The 24,818-nt window shown below is 40.9% G+C and overlaps 1 protein-coding gene across 3 annotated transcripts; it reads right to left on the bottom strand.

The window, feature by feature from the left end:
* Positions 1–54: 54 nt before the first annotated feature.
* CCNT2 (cyclin T2) lies at positions 55–23,971 on the bottom strand. 3 transcript variants are annotated; one of them, XM_076343076.1, is made up of 10 exons: positions 23,789–23,955; positions 22,859–22,940; positions 15,137–15,265; positions 13,956–14,016; positions 12,774–12,836; positions 6,278–6,323; positions 4,778–4,941; positions 2,867–2,937; positions 1,484–2,636; positions 1,242–1,385 (listed from the first exon to the last, which is right to left on the bottom strand). In XM_076343076.1, exons 1-10 carry the CDS (start codon positions 23,806–23,808, stop codon positions 1,321–1,323), a joined length of 1,854 nt encoding a protein of 617 aa, XP_076199191.1. In that variant the 5' UTR covers positions 23,809–23,955; the 3' UTR covers positions 1,242–1,320. The 3 variants fall into 3 exon arrangements, with proteins under 3 accessions (XP_076199189.1, XP_076199190.1, XP_076199191.1); XM_076343074.1 differs by having other exon boundaries at positions 55–2,636; positions 23,789–23,971; XM_076343075.1 differs by lacking the exons at positions 12,774–12,836; positions 13,956–14,016; positions 15,137–15,265; positions 22,859–22,940; positions 23,789–23,955 and adding an exon at positions 9,254–9,262 and having other exon boundaries at positions 55–2,636.
* Positions 23,972–24,818: the final 847 nt, after the last annotated feature.

Here is a 24,818-nt window from a genome sequence, read left to right as displayed (position 1 = left end):
AACAGAACGAGTATCTTCCAATGTGGTAACTAATGACAAGTACAATGCAGAGAATCCATGATAACTATTTTATTGTTGGAATATAAAGTTGGGATATCAATAGTTTATTCTTATTTACTGTGAAGACTGCATTCACCTGTAAAAGAAATACGGCATCACACACAAGTACACTTTTTGGATTTCAGAACGTGGGCATTCTTCTGAAATGGTCATGGAAACAGTGACCCCTGTTTACTATTCAAATAAATTATGACTTTTTTTTAAAAAGGTGATTTTTCCACAATGGCAGTTCTGAATTGCAGTTAAGTCACATTAATCTACATAACCATAATTAACAGCTCCGTGTCTATTTTACTGCATCAAGCCAATAAACATTTAAATGCACTTCACATCAAAAGATTATGTAAACTTTTATTTTAATTCCTTTTTCCTTCAGAAAACTAGGGACATTTCCGAGGTCTGGCCGTAACGAGCGAGCAGAGGCCTACCCGATTTCCTGCCTCTCTGGTAATGCTGTCTGGTGATGACCCTACGCGGTACTGGATACCTTCTCTAGTGAAGTGTCCCTTTTAAGCGGCTTCCAATAAGGCCTACAGTTTAAAGATAAACGAGACAAAGTGCCATCTTTGTTTGGATAACTGATGGACTCTGGCAAGATAAAATAAAGTTATGTGTATTTTGTTATACTTACAAGCAGCTCCAATCCTGAGTATTTATGGTATATCTAAACATACAAAAATGTATGTACATTTTTCTCCACTTCCTTGTAAACAGTTGTCAGTATACTGTTTTTAATCCCTTTATCTTTGAAACATGCAAATCATACATACAGTATAAATACACAAGAAAACAATTACACTCATTCAAAAGCTACGCAACAGAAAGTTGTGGCTGCAGTATTCAAAATTATAAATAATCAATGCTCGAGGCATCCTATACACCTAAAAGCGGACGTTCATTCTACTGTTCTTAGCTGCAGTTGTAGAAATACTGAGATTTTTTGCACCTTCCATGCTATTACAGTATTTATAACACTATCGTACGTGGAGATAAAGACTTGTTTACTATACCTCTTCTTTTCAGAGTGAAGGATAAAGCAGCACTTACATATACTGAAACCACGGCAGCAACAGCTGGTGTTGCTACTGCTATATTAGGAAGTTTTCCATTCTAACGATTCTTAAATTAAAAAAAGTAAAGAAAAACAACCTAAGAACTGACTACATGTTCATTCCTTGGGCACTTAACAGCGAATCCAGCATGTCGAATGTATCTTTGTAGTCCATATGCTGGCTGTTTGTACTGTACTGGTGATTGGCATCAGGACCGTTCTCCACTGGTTTCTTGTCCAGTTTCACGAGGGTGCTGAGATGTCCGTAGCCCACCTGGTATGTGACAGGGGGAGGAGGGGGTAAGGGAAGGTTAAAAACAGAGCTGTGAGAGGATACATACTGCTTAACAGAGGAAGAACTAGATGAACTACCTGAACTTTTGGAACTTTTGCTCATTTTGGAGTGGTGGTTGTGAGAAGCGTCGTTGCTGTGCAACTTCTTTCTTGAAGAGCCGGAACTAGAGGAATTGCCATCGCTACTCAGGCCAACGGGACTCCTCAGAACAGTTGGCGTTACTCCATCAGTGCTATGCTTACTGCCGCCACTGCTGCCGCCACCACCGTGTGAATGGGAGTGCTTATGACCAATACTGTGGTGGCGATTTAAAGAATGTTCTTTGTGTTTTTCCTTATGCTCTTTGCTAACGTGGGGACTCGAATGTTTACTTTTTCCGCTACCCTCGTCCGATGAGCTATGCCGTTCTGAGGAAGAAACTTTAATTTTCATTTTCAGCTCCTCCTTACTGGCACCCTTTTCTGTGGGTGGGATTGGTATACGGAGTTTGAGTGAGCCACCCTTTTCTTTCTTATCAGACAAGTGTTTTTCGGGCTTCTCGGCGTTTGCAATAGGAATTTTCATTTTAATAGGAGACGTAACAGAAGAACTACTGGCTGTCTGTGGCTGCATGTGTTTTTTATGCTGCTGTTCGCCTGGGGTTGCTACGTAGTGTTCTCTCACATCCAGTTCAAGGGTTTCTAGTTTGCGCTTCTCTCTGTATTTATCCAAAGACATTTTCTGAGGAATTATTACAGGAGCAGCAACTTGTCCGTGGTGTTTGCTTCCCGACTTATGAGAATATTCTTGTTTGACAGTAGAATGCTCAGCCAGTTTGTCAGGTCTGTGATGTACTCCAGAGTGCAACTGTACGGACGTCCCTGGTTGGAAGTTCATATTGTACTGACTAGCAGGTAACGCCTCCTGTTTTTGAGAGTATATTTGTTCTGTCCTTGTTTGTTCTTGATGCTGAGGCCATTCCTGGTGTGACGCCAAACTGTATGAGGTACTTGGCATTCCCGTAGCCAATATTGCCATATTTTCAGGTGCATGACTGTCTGGAACAGAAATACTTCCTGAGGTCAGAGGTACCGGTGCAGGAAACGACGCTGATGGTTTTTGGAAACTCGCGTTTGCAGCTACACCAGTAACTGTATCCACCAAAATGGAATTCTGGACCAAAGATGAACCAAGAAGCGAGTTCTCGGATACCTGTCCATCACCTTTAGGTTTCTTAGCAGCCTGATTAGCCTAAGCAAAAAGGAAAGAAGGGAGAAAATACACAGCTTAGAACACTCGTACGGTACGTTCCAATTTAGCTCAAAGGTGAGGATAAGAGCTGACTCAAGGTTTCACCCCCTCCCAACCCAGCTGCAGGAATAAAGAGCACATAAGATATAACTGAACTTCTTCCCTTGGTTCATAATTCTCCTAGAAGTTCACCTCTTTTTGCTAGACACTGTTATAGGAAAATTTCTTACCCGCCAATTTCTAATTCTCTTGAGCCTGCTAGGCGTTTTCTCCAGTATCTGCAGAAACTCATGAGTTAGCTCTGGGTAGAAAAAAAACCAAAGCCGTTTCTTACATCTGATTCTGTAATAAGCAGGTTAAACTTTAAGCATTTTTCTAGACTAACAGTATACAGCTTTTGCAGTAGTTACTACAGGCTGCACATGATTTGAATTTGTATTTAATAAAGAATTTTGTTAGACAAGTGTTGAACAAAAAAAAGCTACAGTATTTCACTATGACAGACTTCTGATCACTACACGCATTCTGAAAAAACAGGTTTGAATTTAAGATTCTGTTTTTACTCTTGCAGAATCTGGATTCGTTAAACCAAAAATTTCAAGAGGGATCTGCACAAACAATAGCTCCTAAAATAACACACTTGCCATTCAGCTCGGGCATTTCCTGTATGAAGTTAAGTTTCCTTTAAAGTATAAATTTCCAAGTCACTGTTTCAGTCATTCCACCGAACTTCAGGAACAACCCGTAACAGCTCTGAACAAAATATAAGCCATCAGACCCTTCGAAGCACCCCGTTTTAAACAACAGCTTTTGCTTAATTTGTGTTCAAGGCAAAGTAGCTGGCTGTGTTAAAAAAACGAAGATCCTTGCAATTAGTATGTCCACAAGGAAACGTAGGTCTCCATGCTTGTCAGCTGCAAATAAAAATACTTTCCACTGAAATTTAATTTTACTCGCAAGCTAAACATAATTAGGTACAGTCAGAATTTAAATGCAAAAGTAGATCTCTTGCAGGTCTGGAAGAACTGGCTTCTCCAGAACTCCACAACCAAGTTATAAACTAAGCTGCCGCCAAGTGCAAGACTGCCTCAGCCCTTTGGTCTGCCCGAGCCTATTACACACACCAGCTCCATAAATGCTTGAAGAATTAAGCGGTGTTCACCCTGAGCTCACAGCACACGTCTCGCGGGATTTTAAAAACCAAAGTGATGCATGCTGACCAAACACACAAAGCCAATAGCCGGATGAGAAGGAAGGCAAGGTGGTATCTGAAACTACAGCTACAACTTAAAGAAGCCTACTAAGACGGAGACTTTTGAACTTGCAATTTCAAACTCACTCTGGTTCTGTGCTTCACACGGCATCTACTCGAAGTTTTCACTTACAAAAAAAAAAATTGCTATTAAGAAATAAAAGCTCAGCAGAGGGAAAAAGCAGGCCACAGGGAGCTATGCTGGGCCACAGCAAGCCTGGAGGCCTCCGCCACCACTCTGAAACAGACGTTTCACTCTAGAACTAATAGCAAAGCCCAATACATAGATCGGAAAGCCCCAGAAGCTACCACCTCCACTATGGTAGTGTATGTCGGCCTGAAAGTCAGACTCCACTGCCATAAGTACTATTTCAAAAGATAGTAAACATCTAAGTATATGCTTTCTTCTGGGAAGAAGCCATTTAACAAGAAAAAAGTATTTCACAGGAGTTTGAGATATCGTAAGCTACACCAAGTTGTTAACGTGGCAATTTTATGTATAGCCTTAAGAACAGTTGTTTTGGCAACAGTGAAGCCATGAACTTGGACCACTGACGTGCATAAAATGATCGTGACTGCACGAATTTGCATGGGTAGATTTCCATCTCTTCCCTGGTTCTGAACAGCGTTTAAAAGCAAGATTCTAACCTGCACCTGGCAAAAGGTATGCGGATGCCCCAGCCCACAGGATGAAACAAAAGGGTCTCAAAACCAAGTCTGTCTTCCGAAGTTCTCCCCTCTCCTATACCTTTCCTTCACCTGAGGATCCGGTACGTGAAGTTGGTGAGCCTTAATTTAGGCTTAAAGCTATGCTCTTACTATACTATGCTCCTATTTCTACATTAACAAACCCTTGAATTTCAGGATGTGAAAAGGCAGTATCACTTACCATCTAGTAATTCTAGAGTAACCGAAGGATCTACGTATTCCCACCAGTGTTTTCCATCAGTTGATACTGGAATCTCCCAGTTGGACCACTTGCAGGCCAAGTGAATGCACACACATGCTATCACTGTAGGCTTGTACTGAAGACAGAACGTAGTAAGGTGAAGACTGTTGCACAAATTTCGTAATGAGGAACCAAAGGAAATCAAACATGTAAAACAGAAAACCCAAACAAATCAACCATTAACCTACAGAATAAGATAACTTGTCAAGCAACAGCAGTTAAACATTAGCTTATGGAACATTTTTCTGATTAAGTTCGTAAGATATCTTACTGCCTTAAGAAAACAATGGGCAGGGCATTTATCTGGCAGAAAAGTTTAATTTGCTTTTGTTATAAAAAGTGTGATGAACAGTAAATAAATTCACCAGTTATTCTACTGTACTTCAGTACTAAAAAGAAAGTAGTATTATATGGTCAATTAAAATTCTACAGAAAAAAACATACAGCTGATTATGCAGTCTCTGAATGAGACAATTGGAAGAAGGTACCCAGTAGTTCCACACAAGCCAAGTGAATTACTTGTGGGCTTAGCTTTCACTAGGCCCGGATTTGTGGTATTTGTGAACTCGCCTTCAGCTTCCAGCTGGCAGCAGCATAAAGACATTGGTTCAGTTTCACTGCCTTATCACAACTTTTCTTAACAGCTGCTTCAAATACAGAACCTTGCCCATCAAGGAACCACCAAGAAATATTTATTTAGAAGAGTTCTAATAACCAGCAGATATTGCTTAAAAACTGTCTACATGTAATGTAATCCTCTTAAATAAAGCTCAAAGTTGTTTTGCAAGAAGTAAACTGAAGTAATCAAGAAATCAAGACTAAAGTCTGCTCTCAAGTTCCATCTTTCCACAACAGGCTATGTATACACAGTCCCCACTTGGAATTCTAGAACTTCAAATTTATGTAAGTACTTAAGTTTTAAAACTCTATATTAAGATTAAAGAGCTGTTTCTAAAAGGAAGAACATTGGACTACTCCTAGTCTATCTGAAAAGAAAAGTCAGCTAGTTGAAAAGATCTTAGGCCCACTACAATTTTATAAGTTAAGACTGGATCAATATATTTAAAGTTAAGAGAAAACTGCCATTAACTACAAGTGTAAACTAAAAATAGTTTTGTACTTACCAAGATGCTCGAATTTCTAGGTTAAGTTTAGCTCTTTGTAATCTTTAGCTGCTATTCAGGCTACCAATTTTAGACTTATGCACTCACAATCGAGAAAATGTCATCAGAAAGCACCACTACACTTCTCATTGTGCATTTAACCCCTTTGTGCCATCAGGCCCTTGTACAATACACCGCACTGCAAACAGGAAGGTACCACCACTGTAGATGGCCCAGTCTCCTGTTGCAACAAGGGTAAGACACATGGAGGGGGCCCTGCAGTAAAGGAAGCTATAGTGTGCTACAACAGTGCAACAAAGAGGTTCAGGATAACAACCTGTTGGTAGCCATGAAATAGGATGTCTGTGCCAAATCCTTGCTTGCTGTAAGAAAAGAAAAACGGAGAGATTAAAGACCTGCAGTAACTTGTCAGGTTCATGCCAAAATTAAAGCAGTTTTACCTTCCAAAAGCACCACTTGGTATTTCCACAGAACTGATCTGAATTTAGCTAACTAGCCTTTAAAATAATCTTCTCCAAGATACAGAAGAGACCATGACATTCAGCAACTGGAGATGGACCAGTCGTTCCATCCACTGACCCTCCCCCTGTGCAGCCCACAGAACAGTTTCCCTTTGCTTATCCACCCCGCAAACGCCTCACACGTGAGCGCGCTCTCTTCTAGGAACTCCTGCTTCCCCACCCTCATCTGCAGACGATCCCTAGCATAACCCTGGACTGCAGTAAGGCAGTCAGTAAAAGCCAATTCACAGCAGAGTGACAGTTCTCCTCTTGGAGAGGAGCATGGCAGGACAGTTGGAGAACACCCCTCCCACCCCCCAGCACCTCCCCGAAAACAGCCACATCTCTCTCCCAAAGCCCTACAACACAGCAAGCTCCCAGGCTAGAGAGTGAAAAAATTGAACGAGTTTTCTGCTCCCTCCAATTAAGAGCATCGCACTCATAACATTTTGTTCCACGTTTGTTAAACCTATGGCAAAGCTTCGATAAGAAATAAACAGCTTCATTTTAGTTACAGTCAGGAAAAAACCACATGGGACTGCAACGTGCCAGAAATGAAAAGCTAACGACTTAGGCTGTTACAGCCATCCAGCACTGACCCCTACTAGTGAAACCCCAACGCTCCTCACTCAAGAAAGAGAACTTACTGTAACATGCATATAATGGAATAGCTGGGCACAAGGGTTTTAACTGAAGATTGAATGCAGCCATCACTGAATTCTTACTTTGACACTATCACTTGAAATCAGCGCTACCTGCAGAAAGTGTATTGTTGAATTTTATGTCAAAGGGAATATTGTTAAACTTTTATTTTAATAATAATCTTTCCACCAAGTTTGAGAAAGACTGCAATGGCTTTTAAAATTTAATTTAAAAAGCATCTTAAATATGTGACTTAACTCAACTTCTAATGATTGCTGAGGAGCATAAATCAGATTTGTCTTTATGCTACATAGCTGGGCAGTGCCATAATCTGCACTGAAGAATGCAGAAGTAGCAAGGTAACAGGATCTGTTCCTACACACAAATTCTACTAATCCGTAATAATCAGAAGGTGAACTGACAATGCGACCGTGTTATACTGTAATATTTAGTTTGCAAACTATAATGACAATTGCATGCCAGATAACTACTGAGTTCAACCTCTTCCTCTCCCTCCCATCAAAAAAAGTAAGGCAGTATTACCAAAAAAGAAAAAGTGAAATGAGACTATCATAACAAAACAAATGAAAATACAGAATGGTTGAATAAGACTGAAATTGATGTCTTGCTCTTCATTTTTCATCAAAGTAATGTTTAAAGGATCTTCAATTATTTCTATATTCTGTAAAGTTACGGCATGTTTGAATTAAGGGACCAGACCAAGAAGCATCTCTACTCTCACTGAAATGTCCCTTTTGAACAAGGAAGAAAAGCAGATGCCAGAAAACTTCTATATAACATCAGCTTGAGAGTTGAGTAAATCAAAACACATACCTGGAAGAAGAGAATCACATCTTGAAACACACATTTTTGGCCTCAGTCAAAAGTTTATGTGCTAAATACCTTACCTATACTACAAGCAGTATGATACTGTTTCAACTTATTTACAGCTAAATAATCACCATTGCCAAAACCAGCAAGAAATTTCAGCTCACAACTAAAGCCTATGGTAACACAAGGCACAGCTGAAACCATCCATCCCAAACTCTTCTCTTACATTTAGGACAGCTTTGGTTTAGTAGAATCCATCACTAAAATGAAAGCTAACGGATTTTGGTTCCTATATTTTGGTGAGTTATTTCCTTTATAGCAGTGGAAAGTGCATCTGCAAATTAAAATAATCGTGAAGCAGAGGCTAAAACAAGCCAGCAGAGCTTCTCTGCTATAACTCCCAAGTTGCAGGACTGATGACTATGGCGCCAGCCATCAATAATCAGTTTTATATTTTATCATTCAGGAGTGATTTGAAACACCCACCCTGTCTCACTGCTGCAGAAGCAACCATAAGGCAGGGGATTACTAAAGTAGTAATCAAGATTTTGAAACAGGACTTGCTGTCTGATACACCTTCCAAAAGGCTACTGTCTCCAAGAAATTCCCAACTGGAAACCAAAATGCTTTTTACTGGGCAAAGCCACACAATTCAACCGGTTGCAATTCCAAGATATCTGTCTTTTCTTCAACACTAGGTTATCTTGGATCTTGAGATAATCACGAAAACATGATTGCCAAGTCACCCTTAGGAGGGTGATAGCTGGCCGTGCCTAGGGCCCTAACAACATACGTAAGCACTCCCCGGAAAAAGGAGACTGCAGATAAGCCAGTCAACATCAGAAGAGAGGAAGCTTGCTGAAGTCCTTCTGGGCAAAAGAAAAAAAAGCCACAGGCCCTGAATGGAGGTGTGTTGGTGGATGCCTGTTGTATCTGGAAAGGGCTGGAGGAGGCCATGGTGTAGGCATTCAGGTCTGAGCAGTCCTGGTGGCTTTACTTTCAAGAAAGTATTTAAACCTTGGGAACAGGCCTGTAAAAGCCCGAGGTGAAAGTTCAGAATGTGAAGGCCGCCTGTAGCAGTGCTGGAGTGCAGCTGGTGTTTAAGATCTTTCCACACCACTTAGTATACTAAGATTTAAATTTTCCTCATCAGAATACCCTCTAAAAAAAAGCAGATTCATCTCCTCTTCTGCCGCCTTGTCTTTATCAGCCCAATTTAACCAATGGCAGCTGCGCACACAGATACTACGGTATGTTTGAAGAATTTGACAGTGCAATTTCCACAAAAGATTAGTAAGGATCATGGGTGTTCAAGATACCTGATAACCTGTAGAGTAGCGAGAACAATCCTAGAAATCCTTGGGATCCAATCTTCAGTTCCAAAAGAAGGTTGTGAACCAACACAGAAAAGGGAGTGCCTGAAGACTTCCCAAGATGGAGATGAGGATACAGATTCCTCCCCTTCAAGTTCCACCAGAAGCAGGCTAGGAACAGACTGATTTTGCACTGGGGCTTAAGAGGACCATGTCATGATTCCATGGTCTCGGCACTAGGGCAGTTTCACTGCTGATCATTCAACTAGCATTCAAGCCAGTAGGTAGTTTGACACCAGGAACAGGTTTTGGTGGTGGGTTTTTCTTTTCTTTTTTTGTTTTTTCTTTTCTTCTCTCTTCAATACTGGAGCATCCTTGGAACGGGCACTGAAGGTTGCTGACAGGCCTTCACAGATCCACTGCCTCCAGATTCCTTAGAGGACCTGTGGGATCCTAAGGAATGATGGTCCTGTCTCCTCTTCTCAGTCTCTTGACACTGAGGAAGAACGGTGCAGAAAAAAGACTGAGCCTACACCATTTTCCTTGTCTACTATACTGACCAAACTGTAAAGATGGAACAATTTCATGAACCCACGAATCTCTGAAAACCAGAAGGAATAATTAGATTACCTTATGCCTGAACATCATAAGTCATTACGTATCCATCCAGTCACCCCTTATCTACAATGATTGGTGTTGGCTAACACTACTTTCAGAAAGGCTTTCAATCTTAGAGATGAAGAATTCAACTTTTGCTTTAGTTGTACGTTGAAGCAATTATGTTTATTGGCACCAATTCTCACTTAGTAGTTCAGCTTCGGCTTCCAGCAATTGATTCTAGTGTGCCACTACTAGACTAGACAGTCTTTGACAAAGGACTTTGCTGAATCTTTTGAGCACCGACAACAGAACCTGATTTTTTTTTCCATTTTATTTTTGAAGGGGGTAGCTTACAGATTACTACAGGTAACAGTGACAGCATAAAGCACATTACCCCGGATGCAAGACAACAGAAAGTGATATAGAAAATCAGCCATCCTCTTAGCCACTTAAGTTTAGCCAGCAAAAGTTTGGGGGACCGGGGCATCTTCTCAGCACATGGCAATTCAGTGCACACACGCTAAGCCAAAACCTTAAGTACACTTGCATACCTCAGCTAACTTTGCTGCCTCTCTTTTGATACTTAAATAGTCAGCCACATTATAGTCCTCCCTTCCTTCTCCCGCAAACATGCAGTTGAAGGTTTTAATCATAAGTGTCTTGGGTAAGTTAATCACCTTTAATAAAAAAAGGTATCTCTGCCTTCTGAAACAGTGCTTTTTGTCCAAGAAGACATGTTACCACAGCTGGATGAAGCAACCTTGCATTTCTTTAACTTCTCAGTCAACCCCTTTAGCACTAAAGGCTTAACTCTGACAAGTCTTAGATATATTTTGAAAGCTTCAGGACTCGATACCTAAGTGTTGCACCTATTCACATTAAAACAACACTGTCCAGTAAATAAACATTAAGAGAGAGAGAACTAAAATCATACCATTGCATCTTTGAAGATATATCACTGTGCCCAAAAGCTCATCTCTTTATTCACTCAATACATAAAACTCATGTTCCATGGCAATTATTCTCTACTTGCTTGACTTGCATGTATGACTATGGATTTCATGCTCAATGTTTTTAATTTATGGATTAATTTACTTTTTTTTTTTAATAAAAGGTACTCAAACCTTGTGTTCACAGCCTATACCACCCCTAGGAGGGGCACATGCTGACAAGAATTCCATTTGCATACACACACACACACACTAAGGAGCACACCTACTCCACTGAGTAGGTTTTCAAGCATCAGATGTATTACATTCACTTTGTACCAGTCCTTGAGGTACGTGGATTTTCAGCCCTCACTGGAGTCTTCAGATTTCAAGACTTGGTATAATTTTGGATTCTAAGTATTTTGTTAAACTGTGCTGACGTTAAATACTAGCCTTAAGATGTCAAATTTAAAAAGTAGCATGTACCTTCAATGTATGAATTTTGTCAATACACAAGTAGCATACAAAACACAGGAAAAAGCTGAACTGTCTTAGGGCGGTATCTACCCTTGACTAAAGGAAATGAAGTTTGTGTAGCAGTGTGCCTTTCTTCTTGTAGGCTCGAGTCAAACACACTTACTAACGTGGAAATCCTGATGCAGCTACAGTAGTGCCTGCCACCCCTCCCCACAGCCCCAAATACCGAGCAGAAGTGCAGGGGCTCACACAAAGCAGTAAAATATGCGCTCACATTTATACTGACCAACAGCTAAGAAAATCCAAAGCAAAAGCCTACAGAGCTACTGATGCAGACTATTGAGACATTAGGTGCAATCAGACTTATGCACCGACTCACAACCAAATCTGGACAGAAAGCAAAGCATCATTATCTTACAGCAGGAATAGCAATAAAGCTACTTTAGATGCAATTAAGTTACACACAGCACCACTCATACTCCAAATCAAACTCTGAAGACACTACACCAGTAAGCTACTTCAAAATGAGAGAGATATTTTTCCTTCAAAGAACAACTTTAATTCTAGAGTTACTACAAACCAGATCTAGTTAACACGATTAAGTTGCACCTAGCTTTCCTGTATTTTATAGAGGGGAAAAAAAAAACCCAAATTTGAAGCACTTAACTTTGCATTTTTCAGTGCAACAACAGCTAATGACTAAAGACTAACAACCATGGTCTAACCATTTCCAAACACTTTTTAATTAAGGAACATAATTAAAGTGAAAAGCTGATTTTAGGTGCTTTTACAACCGATTCCTAATTTTTTCATCCTGCATCTTATGAGGATTTCTTTTTCTTTTTTTAAAGCTCCAAAGGAAACCAATTTAAGAACTAAAGGTGTGCCAAGATGCAACAAAAAATATGAAAGAACAAAAGAGGTTTCTAGCTAGAGTCACATTAATGAGCTGCAACAAGTTAGAGGATATGATAGTTTAACAAAAGGTTTGGGGCTTTGTGCTACCATCCAAAACAAGAAAGTACACCCTGCTCCAGAAAAAGAATTAGTCACATCCTGAAGTATTTGCATGTGATAGCAGACCTGCTATGCACTCTCTTTATCCCTCAGTTCATTACCTAAAAAGATTTGCTAGGCAGAAAGCTAGCATTAGCCATCAACTAACATGCAAACTAAACTTTACTTGGTAAAACCACTTCAGAGTGAAAACAATCAACCCAGAATGATACCAAGTAGTTGGCTATTCAGTTTTCAACTACTGCCTGCTTCTGTCATTTAAGAAAACATGGAACAGACATTATTAAAATCAAAGCTAGTAAGCAAGCAAAAAAATTATGAAGGACAGAGAACTGGACTCTTTATCAAGCTCTAAAGGTTAAGATCAAGCTTTTAGTAATTAGTTTTAAACAAACTCTTTGGATAACACAGTTGGTGAAGATCATATTAGACAAACAACATCATCTCCAAGTTTTACTAGAAAAGTAAAAAAGGACTTACAGAAGTGGTTAAAAGTCACTGACCTCTCACTAATTGCGTACATTTCACAACATCTGTGTGTGGATGTTCAATGGTAATCTCAAAACCTGAAGAGTTAAGAATACGTTTTAGAAATACAGATTTCCATCTGTTAAACAAAAAACCAAACCCCCTTCCTTTCCCCACAGACCTAAAATGCTTGCTACATCTTTGCACTGAAGATCAAGGTAACACTATTTAACTGCCTTTTGTTCTGCACTTTTTCATACTTTTGAATGGTAGATGGTATAGCCATTTCAAGATCAATTAGGAAAACATTCCTTCAGTAATCTCAAGTCCTAAAAATATACACACTTGGGAAGTTACCGTATTTTTAAAGTCGAACACGGATGAACAGTTTCTAGTACATTAAGAAGTCAGTAAAAGCTATATTACACACTGAACTACATGTGTGCATGCGCACTTTATTCATTGATTTCTGGGACTTAAATATGTTGCATCTATGAAATTACAAATTAACTCAATTTTGTAGGTCAGTGACTTAAGAAACCTTTCTTTGTTTATGATGCTATTTTAAGAATTAGGTCACTACTGTTAGTTTTTTTTTTTTTTAAACAATATACTCAAAGGGGTATTTAAGAATATCTGAGTAAGACAGTGTTCTCAGACCTGCTAGCTGTAATTGTCTCTTTTTATGTTACTTTAAAGTCAGAAGAGTTTCTTATCAGAACATTCCATTTCAAATTTTGGAATCACCTGAATCCATTGAATGGTTACGCTACAACTTGTGATGTTCAGAGGTAGTAACCCTGCTCAATTACATAATGTTCTTCTATCGAAAGGCAAAATGGGGAAGAGCACTTGGTATAAAGCTCTTCCCAATTGCTTCAGAACACATACACAGCTAACCTAGTATAACATGTTACCTTATATGAAGAAATATCAACGTAGTTACTACTTTGGAGTAAAATCTGTTTGGAAGGGTACACATTTCTACCCCATCAAACTGTCAGAAACATCTATTTCACAAGTATAGATATGCCTCTTTTTCCCCCGAAGTGAACACAACAGAACCGCTAAAACGAAACTAAATTCACAGGTCAGAAATTGTATACAAAAATAATAAAATTCTAGTGTACCAATAGCACATCAAAAATCCAGTTACTTGGGTCCCATTACTTCTTCACAGTAAGCTGGCTGCACAGGAGATATTTAGACAGACATACCTAAAGTTTGAAGCATTATTGTTTCAAGTATAACCAGCTCTTGGGCTTGCTGAAGGTATGCCTGAAACAAACAAGCAAACAGGTCAAGACATAGCTATCTATTGCCTCAAAATTTTAATCATACACTTCCTATTTGAATACTGGTACTAGCAAAACAAGTTAAGACCACTACGCAAGCCAGTGAGCACTGACAACTCAGAACACTTCACTGTGGCAATACTTTCTTCTACTGGTATAAGCGTTACTGCAAATTCAGTTATACCAGCCTAACCATCTTTCACAGTAAGATTTACTTAGTCTGGATCTCATATAATCTATTCCAGCAAAGCATTTTTGGGAGAAGGTGAGGCACGCCGTAAGAATTATGAAGACTTGCCAGTGCAAGTCAACTCAAGTATCTCTAGACAGGTTATCCATTTTACAAGTACTTTGAAATACAGCTGGAGATACTCAGTTGGCCTGTGTTAAGCTAGCTGAAGCTTGTGGGCTCAAACACATACATATATATCTATATATATATCTACCTCCATGTGTCACTCCAAGAACTGGGAGCATAGCAGAGGTGCTCAAATAGTTTCATACGTCAGCTGAGGTCCAGCAGGGTATAACTAGCTCAGCCTGACCTTCAAGCTGAACAACTCTGGTGCATTTCCACCAAACCTCCTCGTATGTTTGGTTTCAGGAAGACTCATCTCAGGAAAGAAAATGTGAACTGTAAAGTAAGTGGAAGCTGTACAAACTTGGGCAAATGAAAGGAAGACCAATGTATAGCAGAGGCAGCAGCTGATAACTGTATCGCATCCTTTAAAACAGAATGTAGACAACGGTGCACAGTGAGCCTCTGGCTGAGGAAAACAAACTGTGCCCTGAACTCTCTGCACAAACCGTGTAACTGACTGAACCACACATGAAACCTTGTATTTAACATCTAGTCTAGTCTTCTACTATACATGTAGAAGTCTTAAAAATAATGTAAGTTCAAGATAGAACAATCTCTTCAAGTTTCATAACACAAATATTTGAGTCTTTAATGTTATATTAAGTAATACAAAAGACTTAAATGGTGTAAAAACAAAAGTTTTTTTCTAGTTTGCAGACAGCAATAATCCAGTCAAGACAATGTAAGAGATCATTAGATGAAGTGTCATCTGATTATCTTTAAAACCATGACTTCCACCTACATCACTCTTTGTATCCAGTTGTGGCTCTTGAGGATGAAGACAGGCATGTGCTACTTTAATAACATGTTCGAGTTTCCGTGGCTGTTCTTCCACTTTTGCAGCCAAAAACAATGCCGTAGGAGATATTATCTGAAGAAGAAAAACATAGATGTATTTTTTTAAACTTTTTACAAGTCGGACTTAATTAGAAAAGGTTTAAGAAGTTGGATTAATTTTGTTTTGTTTTAAACAGTTCTGAAATCATGCAAGGCAACAAAAATAACTAGTCATGTTTTATTTTATAACTGATGTAATCCTCTCAGCAGCATAGGGAAGGAGTAACATAAATGCATTTGTGAGTAAGGTGTCTGAGGTCAAACTAAATCTAGTTCAACATAAAAAGAATAGATTTGGTCCAGAAGATTTAGTCACGCTAGAACAGGCTGTTTCAAGTTAAATATACTTCGTGAGAAAGTTCATCCAATTTCTTGCACAGTAGTGAGCCATTACACCGTCTTTTCAGTAAAAGTCAAAACAGCTGATCACAAGTTCTGCTAGCATTTGATTCTCCTAAAAAGCAAGAAACTTTGCAGAGAACTTTAAGGAAAACAGCTTGTTATATAAATATCGGTTGTATAAGTAAAAGCTTACTCTTAGAACTTTGCCATATACCCAGCAGTATCTGGTGAACAAAGCACAAGGATTCACAAAACAGCAGTTACATCAAACGTTAGTATACAAATTACATTTAAAGATGAAAATTTTTATAAAACTCTAGGTGTCATAAGCTGGCAGCAAAGCACCCATTCGCAGTTCAGTACCACCTAGGAGTTAGCTATGAAGTAGTTTTGATGCCTAGTTACCAGCTGGAATGACTGATGTATCTATATACAGAACATGGCTAACCATAAATGACTTGGAAGAATCAGGGTCCTCTTTGTATGCGATGCTGGCCATGTCAAACATGAATTAAAATGACAGCAGAAATCTTCATGTAGGCATCAGCAGATTAAATTGGTTAAAATTAAGCCAGTAAAAAGCATTTATTCAGAGACTGAAATAGTTGCTTGTTGAGTGTTTAATTAATGCATGGTGCAAGCAGTGCAGGTATTGGATTTCTCATTCAATGCCCAAGTAGAAATAGACTGAATGAACTGAATGGCAGCCACTGACACCCTGGGAAGGTGATACCCTTTGATGCATAGAAATGTGCCATGAAGAAATCTAGTATTCTAAAAAAAAAAAAAAAAAAAAAACACACACCACCAAAAACCAACCCCAACAAAAAACCAAAACCCAAACCACCCAAAACAAGTCACAGAGCAAGTTCTTCCACAATGGAGAAAAAAGAACTGCTTTCTTTTTAAGAAGCTTGTAACTTAAGCCATACAGATGAATGAAAGGAAAACCTGAAGTCAGGTGTTGCTGAACAAGGTCACATTAACACCGTCATTTAAAACTTCTGATGATTTTTGAGAAGTTCCTATCCACATTGCTTGAAGTAATGATTTGAGATTCTGGAAGAAACTCCCTTTCCTAGGGACATACTACTTGAGATATGTCTCACTTAAGCTGGGAGATAAACTTTTAAACACTAAATGTGACAGAAAGACTTTCTGGCGTTCAGAAAGCTAGAGTATCAACAGCTTTGAACTGCCAGAAGATGCAGAAGATGTACAGTAGTACACACATGTATAACCCAACATACGCATGCCACACGGTATTTTACAGAGCAGACAAGCTGTGCTCCAGCCCAGTAATGCAAGAACCAAGGCAAGTCTCTCTCATTTACAGTTGTTTCATCCATATAAACCCAGTGTGCTTCAGTGATTTAGGACAGGCATAACCAAGGAAGGTGTCTGAGCTAGCTAGCACCTTCTACACCAGGGCCAGCCGAAGAGGAAGGATTACATTCTCAGACATAATCCTGAGCTTCTGAGAAAAGCCAGATTAGCAGACAGGGCCAGGAAGCCAGAGAAACATGAACGACAGAGAGAAGAAAGGAAATCGGGAATGTTTAAGAATCAGAGTTATGAAGAAACAAGTTTGACAACAAGACATTGGACAGAAACGAGAAGGTATTAATGAGGACACCAGAGAGACTAGAACTGGTTCAATTTTTTTTTTTTTTTTACTCAGGAAAAAGGATACAATGAGGTTGACTATCACAGACTGAAAACTAAGACAACATAGTGAAGTCACTGAGGAAGGAAAGTTAAGTCATGAAGCGTATAGAATCAGAAATAGAATGGATGATGGGAAGAAGCTTTAATAGAAAATAAATAGAAGATCCTTTCCATCCCCCCAGGATCACACAATTTCCCCTTTTTTTTTTTTTAATTTAGAACAAACCAAACAGATACTCAGTCAGTAACCTGTAGTAGTGCCTTACTGCTGAGCTGAAGAACAAAAGCAAGTGCATTGTGAGCAATGAAGTGTTGGTCCCTGCTGTTCTCCCTCCCTCTCTAGCCTTACCATCCCCACCAAGCATCACACATTTACCCCCAAGCACCTGCATTCAGACCTCACGGTTTTTCTAGCTTTTGTGCAAGTTTAATTAAAATATATCCTAACACAAGGTCTCTTTCTACATAGTTTGTGGGCATAGTTACACATACATGGAACGTTCACAATTTACCTTTCTGAAAAATCAACTTCCAATAATTACCATGACTGAAATTATTTACATTTCACAGAGACATTCTTTGAACCAAGTCACCAATAACTGCACAATTAAATCCTCAGCAAATTCTCACACACTATTATTCTATGTCTGAATGCACTGAGGTTTCACTTCATTCCAAAAAAAGCACCTTCTTCATCAGGCTGACTTCAGGATATCTTCTAATTTACTGAAACGGATCAGTTCTGGCCAAGAAGTCTCCACACAGTTCCCGATCTCCAAGACCTTACATAAAACACAGTTCTGGGGGCTGACTTAGGTCAAATTGATTAACTTGCATTTGATTCTGGTTCCTCAGCAATCTATGTATACCCCAATTAGCCATTTCCTTAAAAAAAAAGCAGCATTGGCTTCCGGCCAAAGAATTTCAGGTCTTTGTCTTGTCTAGGACTAGGGTTCTCATTCCCAGTTTAGAGTAGGTCAGTATTTTTGTCTCCCTTGGTATTTATTCAGGAAAACAGACATCCTAGTAATATTTCAGACTTGGCATGCATACAGTCTTCAGTGAAGACGACACACCCTGCTAAGTGTGTAACTGGCAAAGTTACTCAAACACTTTCATTCATTTCCAATTCTCAAAAATGACAGAAAAAGCAAAGTAGAACAAAAAAGCAAAATTAAAGACACAGACTTGACAAAGGTGTAAGCTTCCTATATATAAACATCTTCATTTGACATGAAACAAATGAAATAACTTCTTTAAATTATCTACCATGCACCCAAAATATTCTAAGAGACTTTGAGAAATATCTTCAGAAGACATGTGATTTATGAAATTAGATCCCATTTTTGTACTAGCCGAGAATCTCAGAAACCAAGTCCCACTGAAAAAGAAAAACCAAAACGTAAGAGCCTTATTATGACAGTCCAAGAGCATTATACAGCAAGTTTTATTGGTAAATGTGGTACAAGTCCTTTTTTACTTAAAAAGTACAAGACACATTGTAAAACCAGTGTTACTACAATGAAGGCATTCAGAATAATCTCAGAATACATCTGCAGCATGCACATAATTTTCTGAGAAACCCCTCTCCCCTTTTGATGCTAGTATTAGTATGTTTTTAGACTTGACACAGATTAGCTTAAGACATTAAACGGTTCCAGTCTATGATAGAGGTTTTTCAAGTGCGAACACGAAGAATTGCAAGTATTTTTTTTATTATAACCAGGAGCTCACATTGCACGAAAACAGCAAATATATTAAATTGCAAGATTAAAAACAGAACGGAAGTGCCCAAAACAGCCTCGCTAAAGCTTGGTGCATATTATGAAAGTTTTAAGAACTTTGCATAAGTGCTAAGTCAACTGTTTAATACTGCAATTTGGACAGGGCACAAGAGACAGGAAGGGAATACAGAGGGATGGGAAACAAAAAACACCCTCCACGCAACTCACCTACCTTGCACTTCAGGGAAAAAATTCCTCCTGTAGCCTTCTTTAGGCACTTTACTAAGTTCCACTGCATGTCACGCAAAAAACAACCTTGACATCATCAAGTATATATATAATCTTCAACTGGTTGGTTGGTATTCCACATGGCATTTCTAAGGATTATATTTAAAAATGCAGCTACCATTTGGATGCCTTACCTCTCATTTCCAGCATACCAAGGATTTTTCTCTCCTTCTCTGTTCTTCAAATCACAGTGTACTGAAGAATAAGCCTCTAAAAGAGGTATTTGCTATATGATAATACCAAACACACTAAGTACTACAGAAACAGTATTTCCAGAAGAGTTTTAATTTTCAAGATATTTTAAAGTATAACAGTCAGGACAGTATTTCCTATAAAAAGCCAGCAAGCTCCCTCCCCACCCAGCTATTAGCGCTAACTTTATACGCGGCAAACCAAAGTTACTACGCCCTGGTCAACAGTAACGTAGAAGGAATAATTTGTACTACTGCTGAGGAGATTCATAGTAGTTCCTCAAATGTCATTTGCATGGCTACGGAAAATTAGTAGTCAGGGCATCTAATTCTACTTACCAGAATTGGTAAAGCAAGTTTCCACCCTATTACTGGGGCACAGCAACCTTGCAAGGTCTTAACCTGCTCGGATTGCAACATCAAAACCTCAATACATTCTTCTTTGCACCTAGATGTATGTACTTCATAGATAATCCATAGCAATTCAGAAGTGACTTGCTAGCCCACAGTAACTTTGCAAAACCAGGGATATTTGGTCATTAGAGCAGTACATGTAATACATTCAAAACGAATGAAGACTACATTAACTGGTATGTGCCACCCCTGTGGCTCTACAGATTGAAGATACTGTAGGGAATTTTGTTCCCTATTCATAGTTGAATCAAAATCTGGAAAGCCTGTAAAATTGTTCAGCAGCAACTTATATTGAAGAAAAAAAGAAAAGAATTAAGACAACAGCTATTCAGTAAATGAGCTTCCACTAGAAGACCTGTTTATTAACAATTAAGTGCATGTGACATATGTAAGACATACATGTTTATTTGTATAACCCAGCAATTATACATGATGATAAACATGCAAGTGTTACTTGACTGAAAACATTAAACTGCCAATAAAGCAAGAAAACAAAGGCTACATTTTTTCAGCTGGAGCTCATAAGGCATTCTGACTAACGGCCATCTAATTTTCTAGCCCCAGCCTTCAGATTCCTTCTTGCCATGGATAAACATCACTACATGCACACAACAAAGAAATATTAGAGGTATACTCCATATACTGTAGAAAATTTTAGCTAGGTCTTAGCTTCAAGACTGCCAATACCTTACTATTTAATTTCTAAGGGTTAGTTTCTTCTTGCAGTGGATAAATATTGTTACATTTTTCAGCTTGCCAAGTACTCTGGAGATTTGATATTAAGTATTTATTACAGTCCTCGGCTTTTGCTTTCTCTACAGAGAACCTGCCAGATGGTTTGGGAGTATTGTAAAAGTGACTCACATTCACTTTGAGACCACCCCCTTTACCCTACAGGAAAATAAGTAAGATGCGTTTGCCCATCAGTACACACACAAAGCTGCTGTCTGGCCTTACACTCATTAAGAACTACAGAAAGTAATTCAGCAGGAACCAATATTACTGAGTGCTAACCTGCAGTGCACTTGACTAACTTTTATTTGAATGCTATTACCTGAGAATTAATTTAACAATACACTTCGCCCTCCTGTAATAGCTGCAGCTTCCATGGCATTCAGCCCTTACATAGCGTACTTGTGAATTCAAGATTCATAAATATAACTTAAGGCACAGTTTTTGTAACAAGGGCACTACTGTGCTTCCAGTTCCAAGTGACCGTCATTTTCCAGTGTCCAGTGAAACCGCAAACACAGCGGCTAAAGCTTCTAGCTACCTAAACCTATCCTAGATTACCAGATGACAGTACAAACGGAAATCTAGCAGGCGACGTATACAACACAAGCCCCAGCTACAGCAGCTCTACACAGAGTGACCTCTCCATTCCAAGCAGCTCTGCCTAGTTTATCAAGTCCGCAAACCATCCAGAGTCACAGAAAACTTTGGATGCCTCACCAGCTCCTCTTCCACTGGCTACAGGTTACTGCTACATGGGCAGGTACGTGGAGGGGAGAAAGACACAACAATTGTTTTAGTGCCTTCACTTGATAAATGACAGGAACACTTTCAAAGGGCATATTCCACCACAAAGCTTGCTGGAACTTGATTCTCACATGTGCTACTCTTGCTCTAAAACTAGAAAACTGTTTTAGGAAAGTACATTTTGATTTGTATGTATATCCATTCAATACATAGCTCTCTATCACTACATAAACAAAACCTACATTGGATATTTCTTCCTGTTAAAGTGTTTCAGGCTTATGCACAGTTAGCTCAGATTGTACTTAAACATGTAAGCTTTTATTACATAAGGACCTGTAACACTGCAGTTTTGGTAACAGGCTTGCTGCAAGTTTGAATTTACCTTAGATTTTGCACAGAAATAATTAAATACACTTCTGAAACGTACCTACAAACTAGGATGTATTTCTTGCCGAATAAACACCAAATAAGATGTCCATTTGCTCAGCCAACAACGATAAACAAATTCACGCCAGACAAAAGAGTTGGCCTACACTGTAACCCACTGTGTGCTTGCCCAAATTTCAGACAGTGCAAGGTTTGCAAGATTCTACCCCTTGGTAGACCAAAGTCTGCTATGGTCTAGACCATAACATCTGTCACAGTCTCAATCTGTTTATTTTATCATGAAAAGCCAAGATCTGAGAAAACTCATCCTCGCCAATTACTGATATACCACCACCATTATTAACTTTTTGCAAAGCCAGTATAAAGTACTGATGCAAAGTACTTTTTAAAAAAAAAAAACCAAAAAACCACAAAATTACCTAGAATACTACTGTTTTTCTTACTATTGCATCCTATACTGGGCATAAGATAGGATTAAAATTTTCAGGTTGGGATCTCCAGTTCCATACCTGTTAGAAAAATCACTCAGTTACAGAGAGTATTTTTACAGAAGAATTCAGTTCTTCGTAACATATTCTGTATTCAAATTCAGCATGTTCAGTTCACTAGTTGAAATGAGAGCGCCAGCGTTTTCTCATCAGATTTAGAGGTTTTTCTTGTCTAATGTGACTTATCATCAATCTGCTTAAGACTAGATTAGCTAAGTGAATTTACACTGTTTTTTAAAAACAGATACATAATCCATATGGATACAGACATAACCATATTATAATTGTCAGACACACCATGCTAGCACCACCACTGACTTCATTAAGAAAAACGTGTGTTCCTACACATCAGCCTTTCAAACTACAGCACGTAAGCACTAGCCAGATTAGAAACATCTAAATGCATTCTTCACACATCTGAAATGTGTTTGCTGATGGTGCCTATTTTTTCATTTCGATAGCAGAAGATAAAATCTAATTGCCACTAGTTAAAATAATTCAAAGTTGAAAAGAAATACCATTATTGCTTCTAAACCACCGATAAGAAGCTAGAATTCCTATAAACAGACCAAACTTCACAATCTACTTGTCAGTCGGACTGCCGACATCGTGGGCGTATTATTACCGCATATAAAATCATACTTACATTTCGATTAAATTTTGTGAAGGAATGATGCATATAAAACCTGTGCATGTAAACAATTGCAGTATTTATCGTAAGCTGAGATCTGGAAGATTAAATTAAGGAAACGCTACATATTAAGAAAATTGTTTACAAGAACTGAAAGCGATGCGCTTTCTCCATCAATCACTGCTTTCAACATACTGCCTTCAGCTGAAAATGAATTAAGGACGTGACACTTCAGAACTTAACCGATATTAACACATACTTAACCGATACTAACACGCATCTTTCGCATCTGCTTGGCAGACAGTGTGGAGAGTCCTCTACCAGACCAGCCACATCTCACCCACTGAACGAAAACTCCTCAACGGGCGACGCACGCTGAAATACTCTCTCAAGCGCTGTTGTTTTGTTCCAATTCAACTATTTCAGTAGGGATCTGAGGCTTTAGTCTTAACTCTGATCTGCTGGGTTTTTTTTTTAAATCAAGCGAAAGAACGGCTAACGCGGAGATGCCCGTTTCAAGGAAAACGAGTCCGCGAGCAAGTAGGATCTACTTTAAAAGCGCCTAAGCCCGCAGCTACCGACACAAACGCGGCTAAAAGGCGAGGTCGCAGACCGGAGGCGCCCCTACATCCAGCCCGAGCGCCCGCCACCCGTGCCTCTCTCTCACGCCGACAAAGAACGCGAAGCGGGGGCTCCGCGAGGCTCCTCCTCCCATTCTGTGCCTCAAGGCCGCGGCTCCATCCCACCAGCGCGCCGTTCACGGGCTGCCGGCGGAGCGGGAAGGGTCCCGGGGAGCGTTCCCACGCGGGGGGAGAAGGCGCTCCCGCCGCAGCCGGCCCGGGCGGCGGGTAACGGCGCCGCCCGCCCCAGCCCCTCGCCTCCCTCAGCCCGGCCCGCGGCCCCCTCCCGCCCGGCCCTGCCGCCCCACAGGCCCCGCTCGGATACACGTTGAGGCGCTGGCCCATGTCTTGAATGAGGTTGGCCGCCTGCTGCCGGTACGAGAGCTCCTTGTCGGCCTCCACGCCGCAGCGCCGCGAGGGCGTGTTCTCCAGCTGCTCGCGGCTGAAGAACCAGCGCGACGCCGTCGAGGAGCCGCCGCCGCCCCGCGCCGAGGAGCCCGCGCCTGAGCCCGCCGCCGCCATGACACTTCCTCCCCCTCCCTCCGCGGCCCCGCCCGCCGCCGGCGGCGGTGCCGCGCCCGGCCCCTCCCCCCCGCCCTCCATAGCGACTCTCGCGAGAACTGGCGGCCCGGCGCCCGGCCGGCCTCTCGCCTATGCGCCCTGAACCATAGAGTCTCGCGGCAGCGCAGCGAGAGCGGCCGCCGGGGGGAGGGTCACGTGGCCTGCAGGGCGGGCAGCGGGCGGCCATCGCTCCCACGGCACGTGACGTGGGAAGCAACGCCCGCGCCGGCCCCCGGGTGGGGGGGGGCGGGGGCGGCTCCGGAATACGGAAGCGACGCCCCTCTTCACTGGCTGGCCGCCGGCGCTGATTGGCTGCGGCGCGGCGGGCCGGTGACGCGGCGTGGATGAGCCCTTCCGCCGCGCGGGGGGGGTCTGGTTGCGGGAGGCGGCTCTCGCGGCCTCCCCTCGGAGGGGCGGGTTCCCGCCAGGACCGGGCTTGGCGAGGGGAGAAGCCGTCAGAAACGCCGTTACTTCGGAAAAGGGCGGGCAAACCGTGGGGTGGTTCGTCGGGTGGGAGGGGAGGTTCCCTCAAAGCGGCGGGTGGCGGCTGTCCCGTGAGCGGCAGAGAGCAGCGGCGCGGGGGAGGGCGCAGCCCCGCCGTGGGGAGGCGCGGGTGCGCAGCCGGGCGCTCCTCCTGCGGTTTCAAACTTCGCGGGACGAGCGGGCAGAAGCTGTCGTATGCGGACGGGAGTGCGCAGCCGGGGTGGGAGAGGGTAGCTCTTAAAACCTTCAGGAGGTTTGACAGATAAAAAGAGTTGCCCCTCCTGAAGACGCGGGCCGTGATGTGTGATCTA

Source organism: Aptenodytes patagonicus, chromosome 6 (genome assembly GCF_965638725.1).
Source record: "Aptenodytes patagonicus chromosome 6, bAptPat1.pri.cur, whole genome shotgun sequence".
In the NCBI taxonomy this organism is placed as follows: domain Eukaryota; kingdom Metazoa; phylum Chordata; class Aves; order Sphenisciformes; family Spheniscidae; genus Aptenodytes; species Aptenodytes patagonicus.
The sequence above is the reverse complement of the archived record's forward strand: the minus strand, read 5'-3'. Positions and strand labels throughout refer to the sequence as shown.

What these genes read in the sequence shown, in the direction of transcription:
- CCNT2 (XM_076343074.1), bottom strand. Translation starts at nt 23,808, where the DNA reads ATGGGCCAGCGCCTCAACGT. An exon ending in ATGGGCCAGCGCCTCAACGT is followed by an intron (nt 22,941 to 23,788) that starts GTATCCGAGCGG and finishes TTAATCTTCCAG; the next exon opens with ATCTCAGCTTACGATAAATA. An exon ending in TCACAAAATTTAATCGAAAT is followed by an intron (nt 15,266 to 22,858) that starts GTAAGTATGATT and finishes TTTCTTCTTCAG; the next exon opens with ATAATATCTCCTACGGCATT.